Here is a 10,177-nt window from a genome sequence, read left to right as displayed (position 1 = left end):
GGGGTTGGACTAGATGACTTCAGCCCTATTTTTCTATGATACTGTATGCTTGACTGCTCCTTTTTGCAATTCAAAAGGCAGGTGAGTGTGCTCAGTACTGCACTGGATATGGTCCATTATTAGCATATCTGTAGTTGTTATACAGATTGATGGCTTTTCTCTTGAAAAGGCTTCTTTTATAGGTGCACTTGAATAAAATCAGCCCTGAAACACCAACATCTAAAATTAAACTTTATTCCATTTTCAGAAGGAAAAATCAAGTATGTACAAGTGTATCTTAGAATCACACAAATAACTTTGTCTCCTCTTTCTAAAGCGTGGTTCCCACTACTGCCTGGCACTTTTGGGATAACTTGTTATATTTCTCAATCAGTAGTTTCTACACAGTTTTCTTACATATACAGAACTGCAAAGAACAATTCCCAGTGGAACTCTGTGAAATGACTTCAGAATTTCTCATCAATAATTTAATTTGGCTCAGGCTACATATACATATCCAACACTGGTGAGCAAACAATACATTATAAAAGCAGAACATTTCCATTCCTTGTCAAAGGAATAGATTAATACACCATAAGGGACAGATGTGGGAGAATACACATCTGTTCTCTTGATTAAACAACTTCCACTGACAGTTGTATATCAGATTACCCAGTCATTATTCATTATTTTCACAGGGTACTCATCACCTTACCCAACTGTACTCTGAAAGTGCTGTGCTGACTCAGTTCATCATTTCACTGGCACGTCATGTGGGAGTTCCACAAACAGCACTTTGTCTTGATGCTTATTTTAAAATGTAAAAATAGTGTCTGCTTTCACGTAAAAGACATCATCCAGCACTCCTCATTTGGACAAAACCTACAACACTTTGACAGTAACGTTACCTGAGTAAGGAGAATCAGAGTTGGAGCTCTATGCTAATAGGGCAGAATAAATATCCTTTCTTCACAGGTACACATATGTTCACAGAGTACAAGGCAGTTAATTGGCTGTATGATTTGCAAATCAACTGATTGAAGAGTCTATCACAGGCCCAACCGATACTAAATTGCAATTTGAACATTAGGAATATAAATAGCATTCCATTATTTTGTAAGGGTCCTATTGATTTAATGGTCCAATCCAAAAGGTTCAATAAATTCTGATTCTAAATTTGTGTTGCCACTAAATCCTGCACCTTTATTTTTTCATGGGGCTCAGTCCTTCAAGGTGCTGCTGAGCATTCTAGTACCAAACAGAAGCACGGCACTTCAGTACGTGGAACTACTAATGTGCATGAACTTCAGCACGTGCTTAACTGGGACACAGACCAAAGTAATTTGCATTCTGGAGAACTGAGCACATAATCCTCATTCATTAGGGGGATGCTCATTCTGCACCTCTTCTGGCTAACCAGTATTTGTTGTCATATAAAAATGACCAACCCCCAAATAATGGCCTCGTCAGAAATGGTGGTTAAAACTTCTTATTTTTATGCTGCTGAACATACTGATACTGCTGTTTATTTAAACCATTTTGGATTAAAGGCACATGCTTGTTTAAAATACTTCAACTTTACGTAAGATGTACAAATGCATAAAGCAAATGCACATTTCCCTAAACCTACAATATGGCTTCATAAAGGTCGAGTTGGGACTGGGAAAAATCAATATATATTTAAAAGCTGTACTGGATGCTGTTAACACTGAAAGGATTGACTGAAGACCATTGAGGAAAATAACTGGAGCTCTAACACTGTACGTTACATAAACAGTATAACACGTCAAGTATACAGTAAATACCATTTTTATGTGGATTCATAAGACTGTTAGGGGTCTGCAAATTCATTAGGCATTCAATTGCACAGGGGTTTCTGTGATCTGCCAGTTTGCAATAGTGGGAAGACGGAAAACAAATTCCCTAGCAGCAATCAGCTTGCTTCAAGAATTTGTTTATACCTTTTGTACGGAAAGTGAAAAACATACTTTACAACATAAATTTGGGTAATCATCAAAAAAAAGAGCAACTTACTATTACATGTAAGTCGTAGTACATGTAACTATTTTTGGGTGGATTTTTTTTTTTGCACATAGGAAAAAAACAGAGAACATTAAATATGTAATAATGCTCCAAAACAATCATTTAGTCCCACCCACATTTAAGGCTCATTTGTCTGCAATTTACCTTAGACATTTATTCTTGTGTGTAAAATTTCCTGAGCACAGATACATTTGCAGATATTTTAAAGCAAAACATTAAATATATTCAACTATATCAGCTAGAAAGATCTCAGAAAAAATGCAAACTTTTGGTATGTCACTAAAGCCTGGAGGAGGAGCTTAAGCTTTTTTCTTTCTTTTTTAAAAATGTGCACAAAAATGTAATAAAATTATTCAAACAGGACTGCTTAATAGTAAACTATTAAATCTTTACCAAAAAAAAAAGGAATCAGAATTCACGCAGTCCCTATTATGCGTTAAAAATCATTTGCTAATGATGTTTCTGAGCTCATTAAAGATCATTGCTCATTTCTCAAACAGTAATAAATGGAAAGCTAAAGAGCCAGGGACATGATTCCACAGTGCCCTTGCATCACCATTGTGCCAAAATGGATCCAAAATGCTGCCATCCTGAATTGGTAACATTTTACATTCACTGCATAGGTATAAGGCCCCAATTAAAACCCCCCCACTTCCTTATACTTGAATACTTTGCAGAATCATGAGGTACTTAAGCATATGCTTAAAAGGTAAGCATGTACTTAAGTCATCTGTTAAATAAAAATCTAAAAAACTATGCAAGGTGGAAGGCAAAGGAGTACCAGGCCCTACAAACAGACCAGCTTCTAGCAAAGTCAATACCATCAGTCCCTCAGTTTTTTAGGACAGAAGAGAAAAAGCCTTTAAAAAGCTTTTACAAATAGACTGTACAGAAGGTGCATGCAGAATAAATTGGGGCAAATAAGAAATTGTGCAACGATATGTCCCACAGAGCTCTGTAAAGTGATCCTACTAATATCAGATGCACCATTTGTTAATTTTATTAAATGTACTGAAAATCAGAATCCACCTCTTCTTGGCTCTGCCTCTATTCCTTCATATGCGGTCTCCAACCAACCAACCAACCAGGCAAATGATAATGGATATAGAATTTAATCATCTTGCAATTGCATAGCAGCCCCAGCAGTAGATGGGACTTTTTCATACGGTATAGTAGATTCTAATTGTATTGATATAACAGTTATGATTACTATGGCATTGGACTGCTAACAGTTGTTTGCAGAGGACACTTACAAATCAAGGCCAATTCCGTCTGAGGAGTATAGAAGGCATTCTAAAATAGGATGACTATAGGATTAAAAGAAAGAGTTGTATTGAAAAGTTTTTAAAGTTACAGTAGTTTGAAATACCCATAATTTGATATACAAATAGCAAGTAACCCTGAAACCCCACAGCTATTAAATTGGGTTTTGCTTTTTAATTAAATAGATTGAAATACCTATCCCCTAAATAATTATACTGACAAATAAAATATCTACATATATCCAAAAAAAAAAAAGTGGGCAAGTATTAGGTCTCAGTCTTAGACTTACTATCCAAATAAAGATAGGTTTGAGAAGCAAAAAGTTATACAGCAGTGCTAGTCTCAAAATTTTACAATGCAGTACTAAATTTGGTGCCAATGAGATGACTAATTAATAAGAGTTATATTACCTAATCCAAAGGGACAGAGTGCCCTGTAAACACTGGAAGTTAACCAATAGCTTCCAACAACATTGTGGCCATACCTTTTCCACATAGGAGAAAAAATTGGACTGATGTCTGTAGCAAGGGATATAATTCTAAAGGCAACATTTCCGTTCTTCAGTAAGGCTCATAAGGGAACTTAGCAGTGTACATACGTATGACAGCCTGTACCATTCTGATATTTTTGGAAAGCTCTGAAGTTTTAAAAAAACCTACATGCTTTAAGTATAAAAATCTTTCAGTAAGACAATAGCCTTCTAAATCATTTTATAGGTGCTTAGCACCAGGAACGATCACTTGGTATTATTATACTGAAAAACACTCAGACAGTTGTCCCTGCACTTTTGAGCAGAAACACATGATTAAGATATTTTATGTTGCTCTGTTCCTCTGAAAAAAAACCCACCTCATGAATGCACAATCTTTATGGTGTCTGTACTAGTTCATAAATATATATATTATATATAAGTATATAATATGGAATATGAATGTGATATATATATATAGATAGATAGCGCGCTCTCTCTCTCTCTCTCTATATATATATATGCACACAATTCATTCACCTCCAACTGGCATCACGTGCTTTCATATAACACACTTACTAGGAAGCAAACTTATTCATTAGGTCACAGCTGGTATAGCTTTTAATATCAATCCATTTATTACACAGCAATTCGGCATCAAATGGCCTTTGATTAGAATTCCCTCCTTTTCAGTCCAGTTTCATATGTTGCCTTTAGCACCCTTTTCTGCCACTCTTCAAGTAGTATTTCACATGGGTGTTCAATGCCAAGGTCTAATTTCTGTCAGCCTCTGAAGACAGTTCTGTGCTGTTGGCATTGAAAGGATAAACTGCACTGTCTGTTGTCCTATCCGGTAGCAGCCATATCCCATCAGTCCGAAAACTGTTGCCTTTATGACATATCTGAGAACTTTACTCGAAGCTGATGGAGGAGGCACACTGAAGTAAAGGAAAACAAAATTAGCATTTCATGTCACTGAAAGAGAAGGGCATTTCACCTTTAGATTAAACTGATCATTTCTGCCACTGTCATTATAGCACTTGCTTACTCATGAGGGAAAACTTTTATGGAACAGATAAATTCAGAACAAGCAAATGGTCCATTCAAGTTGTTCTTTCAATATCTTATTGCAAATGTAGGGGTAAATATAGCACGTGTTCAGGCACATACGGAACAAACTTTAAGGCCTGAGGAAACTGTCTTATTCTTCATACCATCAAAATCTCCGAGACTGATGTAAAGAATACTACAACAAAATCTAAGTAGTAGGCAGAATTTTTAATATTATTACTCATCTAGTTAAAAAGGGTAACAACCCAGAGGTGATGTGTGACATCATAAACAAGTATTTACTAAATAACAAATAGTGCAGGGGTTTAAAGGAGATCTGAACCTTGCATGCATTAAGAAACTCACTTGTAGAAATAAATGTCTACAAATAACTACAACTATGCAAGTCCATAATAGACACACATTTAAACTATGATTTAAACTGAGTGGGACCTGCCTATATTAAGTATGTGCACTGCATAAACCAGATTGGTTCGAAATTGATTTAGTGACAATGGCAGCATTCTGTTCATATGGACAAACTCTTGCACACTGAGAAATTAGAAGCCAAGCTAACTCAGGAGTGTGAGCACATGTTGTTCAGAGCCAGGGGAAGATACATAATATCCTTCTATTCGTTACTCTACAGTAATAACCCAGAAAGGAGATAATCTAAATCACCACTGTATGCAACTCAAAGGATATAGGTATAGTTAGCATTAGGTTCAATATATGATGATCTCAAACTCAATACACTGGAAGTACACACGTTTTGATACAGAATTCTAAGAAATATTGTTTTCAGGATCACTTTGCCATGCATGAAGTATAAGAAGACATCCTAAGGCAAATTTTAAGTTTAGAAGGATTACAGTAACAGTGCGCAAGCTTTGTGATGAAGTCCCATGCTGTAATGAGGCAAGGCAAATCTTCCAAGGGGCGTATGTGCGTGCAGAGGGAGGTTAGTATAACTTTAGTGACAGTCTATTAGACTGCCTTAACTCTGACTTGCAAGGATTACCTCTGTATGCATAAAAATAGGCAAACCAGTTCCATACTGTTCCACTTTTCTAATAGGATCATAGGAAAGTAGTATTGGAAGGGGCCTCACAATGTCGTCTAGTATGGCCCCCTGCTTGAAAGAGGATCATCCTGACTAAACCAGCACGGCCAAGTGCTGGCCACTTTGAGTCAGGAAGTTCCTCCTGATCTGATCTCCAATCTAGGTTTCTCTGCTGCAGCTTGAGGCCAAGGCTCCTAGTCCTATCTCCTATGCCCACAGAGAAAAACTCACCTCCATTCTCTCAATAACTGTCCTTCAGGTACTTGCAAACTAGTAATTGGTGGAGAGACCCTGGAAGCCCTGCTGTTTGCCTCTGATTGTACAGGAGACAAAAACTGCAGCATATTTAAAACTGTGGTTTGCCTCCTGGCCAATCAAATGCAAGTAGTAAGTGGTGGCAGCAAGGGGTGGCGAAACGTGGTGAAAAGAACAAGATTAAAGGAGCTGCCGCCCAGCACGCTTCCAGCATGATTTAGGTAGATCCCTACTCATAAGAACTGCCTTCCAGGCCCCCAATCATTTTTATTGCTTCAAAATGGACTCTTTCCAAATTACCCACATCTTTCTTGAAGTGTGGGGCCCCAAACTGGACACAGCACACCAGGTGAGGCCTCACCAGTGTTGAACAGAGTAGAAGAATCAGTGACACTCCTGTTAATACAACCTAATATACTGTTGGCTTCTATTGCAACAAAAGCATAATGTTGGCTCATATTTGCTTATGGTCTTTTGTAACCCCAGGTCCTTCTCTGCAGTATATCAGCTTAGCTGGTCATTCTCCAGTCTGTATTTGTGCTATCATTCTGTCCCAAGTGCACAACTTCACACTTCTCCTTGTTGAATCTCATCTGATTGTTTGCAGACCATTTCTTCAGCCTATTTAGGTAGTTTTGGATCCTAGTCCTATACTCTGAAGTATCTATGACTCCACTGAACTTAGTGTTGTCTGCACACTTCCTAAGCAGGCACTCAATTCTGTCATACAAATCATACCATGCCTAGGACAGACCCCTGGGGAACCCTGGTTGAGACCTGCTCCCAGCTGAACATCCACATCATTGATAACTACTTGTGGAACATGGTGATGCAACCAGTTTTTTATTCACCTTATAGTACTTTCGTTTAGTCTGTATTTCCCTAGCTTGTTAATGAGAATGTTGAGAGAAAGTGTCAGAAGCTTTGCTGAAGTCAAGGTACATCACACCCACTGCTCTCCGAACATCCACAGAGCCTGTCACCTTATCACAGAAAGACATCAGGTTGGTCAGGCATGACTTGCTCTTGGTGAATCCAGGCTGGCTGTTCTTGATCACCTTCTCCTCTTCTTGGTGCCTCACAATGGGTTCCTTGAGCATCAGCTCCAGGATCTTTCCAGATATGGAGGTCAGGCTCACTTGTCTGCAACTCCCTGGATCCCCCTTCTTCCCTTACTTAAAGACCTGAACTTCCTGGACATCTGCTGGGAAGAACAGTCAGCCAGGTCTGAACGCTCACATAGGTTCTTGGCCGGAGTGCAGGACCTCCATCTAACCCACGAGGTGCACAGCCCCACCAGGGGAAACGCCTTGTTGGACCTAGTGCTGGCCATGGGTGATGACCTGGTGAGGGGGCTGCGAGTGCTCGATCACCTGGGTGACAGCGATCATCGCCTGCTGGAATTCACCATCCAGCGCAAGGTGGCAAAGGCATGCAGTAAGGCAGCGGCCCTAGATTTTAGGAGGGCAAACTTCAACGAGCTAAGGAGGATAGTTGATGAAGTGCTGAGGTCCTGGAGGGGAGGGGAGCCAGGTGTCCAAGGAGAGTGGTCGCTCCTTAAGGAGACGATCCTCCAAGCCCAAAGAAAGGTAATCCCAACGAGGATCAAAGGGAGCAGGAGAGCACACAAGCCTCTGTGGCTCACCAAAAGCATCCTTGCTAAAAGGGAGGCTTACACCCAATGGAAAGAAGGGGTCATCACCAGGGAGGACTATTCTGTAGTTGCTCAGGGATGTAGGGGGGTAGTTAGGAAGGCCAAGGCAGAGATGGAACTGGGACTAGCTTCCCAGATTAAGGACAATAAGAAGTCCTTTTTTAAATACATAGGGGGTAAAAAGAAGGTCCCGGGTAATGTGGGGCCCTTGCAGGACGTGTTGGGAAACTTGGTCGTCACACCAGACGGCAAAGCTAACATGTTTAACGATTTCTTTGCCTCCGTCTTCCTAAGTAGGGACCAGAACAGCCACCTCCCTGCTGGGCCCCCCTCGGGCCCCGGGGGAGGCACACCTGGGCCACGGGTTAGTAAGGATTTAGTTAGGGAGGTCTGGAGGGGTTGGACGTATTCAAGTCAGCCGGTCCAGATGATCTGCACCCTAGAGTTCTAAAGGAACTGGCCGAGGTCATTGCAAGTCACCTGGCACAGCTTTACGAGCACTCGTGGTGCTCTGGTGAGGTACCGAGAACTGGAAGAGGGCCAACGTGGTCCCCATCTTCAAAAAAGGCAGGAAGGAGGACCCGGGAAACTATAGGCCGGTTAGTCTTACCTCAATCCTAGGCAAGCTGTTTGAGAAAATTATGCCGGCACACATCCAGGAGGGGCCAGCAGGGGACTGCATGCTTAGGGGCAACCAACATGGGTTCATCAGTGGAAGGTCCTGTCAGACCAACATGGTGGCCTTTTACAATCAGATCACCAGACCATTAGATGCAGGGGTAGCAGTGGATATAGTCTTCCTGGACTTCCGGAAGGCTTTTCATAGATTTCATAGACATTAGGGCTGGAAGGGACCTCGGGAGATCATCGAGTCCAGCCCCCTGCCCAAAGGGCAGGAAGTCAGCTGGGGTCATAGGATCCCAGCAAGATAAGCATCCAATTTACTCCTGAAGGTGTTCAATGTAGGTGCTTGAACCACCTCCGCTGGCAGACTGTTCCAGACCTTGGGGGCTCGGACAGTAAAGAAATTCTTTGACACTGTCTCTCACCCTGTTCTCATTAAGAAACTGGGGGGCTGTGGTGTAGACATCAACACAGTCAAATGGGTCGCCAACTGGCTGGAGGGCAGCACCCAGAGGGTGGTAGTGCATGGGTCCTTCTCAGCCTGGAAGGACGTGGGCAGTGGGGTCCCCCAGGGCTCGGTCCTCGGGCCCGCACTGTTCAACATCTTCATCAGTGATTTGGACGAGGGGTAAAAAGCACCCTGTTCAAATTTGCTGATGACACTAAGATGTGGGGGGACGTTGGCACACTGGAAGGATGCAACAGGCTACAATCAGACCTGGACAGGTTACAAGGGTGGGCGGACAAGAATAGGATGGGTTTCAACACAGACAAGTGCAAGGTGATGCACCTCGGGAGGAACAACCAGCACCATACCTACAGGTTAGGGAACTCCCCTCTTGTCAGCACGGAGGTGGAAAAGGATCTTGTGGTCATCGTTGAGTCCAAGATGAACATGGGCCAGCAGTGTGGGGAGGCAGTCAGGAAGGCCAACCGCACTTTGTCATGCATCCACAGATGCATCTTGAGCAGGTCCAAAGAGGTGATCCTCCCCCTCTATGCGGCACTGGTCAGGCCACAGCTGGAGTACTGCATCCAGTTCTGGGTGCCACACTTCAAGAGGGATGTCGACAGCATGGAGAGGGTCCAGAGGAGGGCCACCCGCATGAACCGGGGACAACAGGGCAGGCCCTATGAGGAGAGGCTACGGGACCTGAATCTGTTCAGCCTCCACAAGAGAAGGCTGAGGGGGGATCTTGTGGCCTGTTATAAACTAGTCAGGGGGGATCAGCAGGCATTGAGGGAGTCACTGTTCCCCCGAGCACTGCCAGGAGTGACCAGGAATAACGGTCACAAGCTGGCAGAGGGTAGGTTTAGGTTAGATATCAGAAGGTGCTACTTTACGGTCAGGGCAGCTAGGGTCTGGAACCAACTTCCAAGAGAAGTGGTGCAGGCTCCTACCCTGGGGGTGTTTAAGAGGAGGTTAGATGAACATCTTGCTGGGGTTGTTTGACCCCGTATTCTTTCCTGCCATGGCAGGGGGTCGGACTAGATGATCTGCTCAGGTCCCTTCCGACCCTAGAAACTATGAAACAGGCACTATATATTTGCCCTTTTTCAGTCATCCAGGGCCACACCTAATTTCCATGAGTTCTCAAAAAGGATAGGCAATGAATTGCTATGAAATTACTTAAGTCAGTTCCTTCAGTACCCTAGCATGCATCCTATCTGGGCCTACCAACTTGAAAGCATCTAGCTTCTCTAAGTAATCCCTAACCCAGGTGTGAGCAAAATATGACCTGCCAGGCCATTCTATCCAGCCCGCAGGGCCCCTAAA

General features: G+C 42.4%; 1 protein-coding gene across 4 annotated transcripts in view; it reads right to left on the bottom strand.

The window, feature by feature from the left end:
* Positions 1 to 218: 218 nt before the first annotated feature.
* Positions 219 to 10,177, bottom strand: part of TRABD (TraB domain containing) — a 58,194-nt gene continuing 48,235 nt past the window's right edge. For all 4 annotated transcript variants that reach the window (XM_090042150.1, XM_090042152.1, XM_090042151.1 and 1 more), the window contains exon 10: positions 219 to 4,692. In XM_090042150.1, the coding sequence (XP_089898276.1) occupies positions 4,515 to 4,692 (178 nt within the window). In that variant the 3' untranslated portion in view covers positions 219 to 4,514. The remainder of the gene's footprint in view (positions 4,693 to 10,177) is intronic.

This window comes from Crocodylus siamensis, chromosome 4 (assembly GCF_052110815.1).
Source record: "Crocodylus siamensis isolate JL-2025a chromosome 4, ASM5211081v1, whole genome shotgun sequence".
Taxonomy (NCBI): domain Eukaryota; kingdom Metazoa; phylum Chordata; order Crocodylia; family Crocodylidae; genus Crocodylus; species Crocodylus siamensis.
Note: the sequence above shows the minus strand (reverse complement) of the source record. Positions and strands in the feature narration are given on the sequence as shown.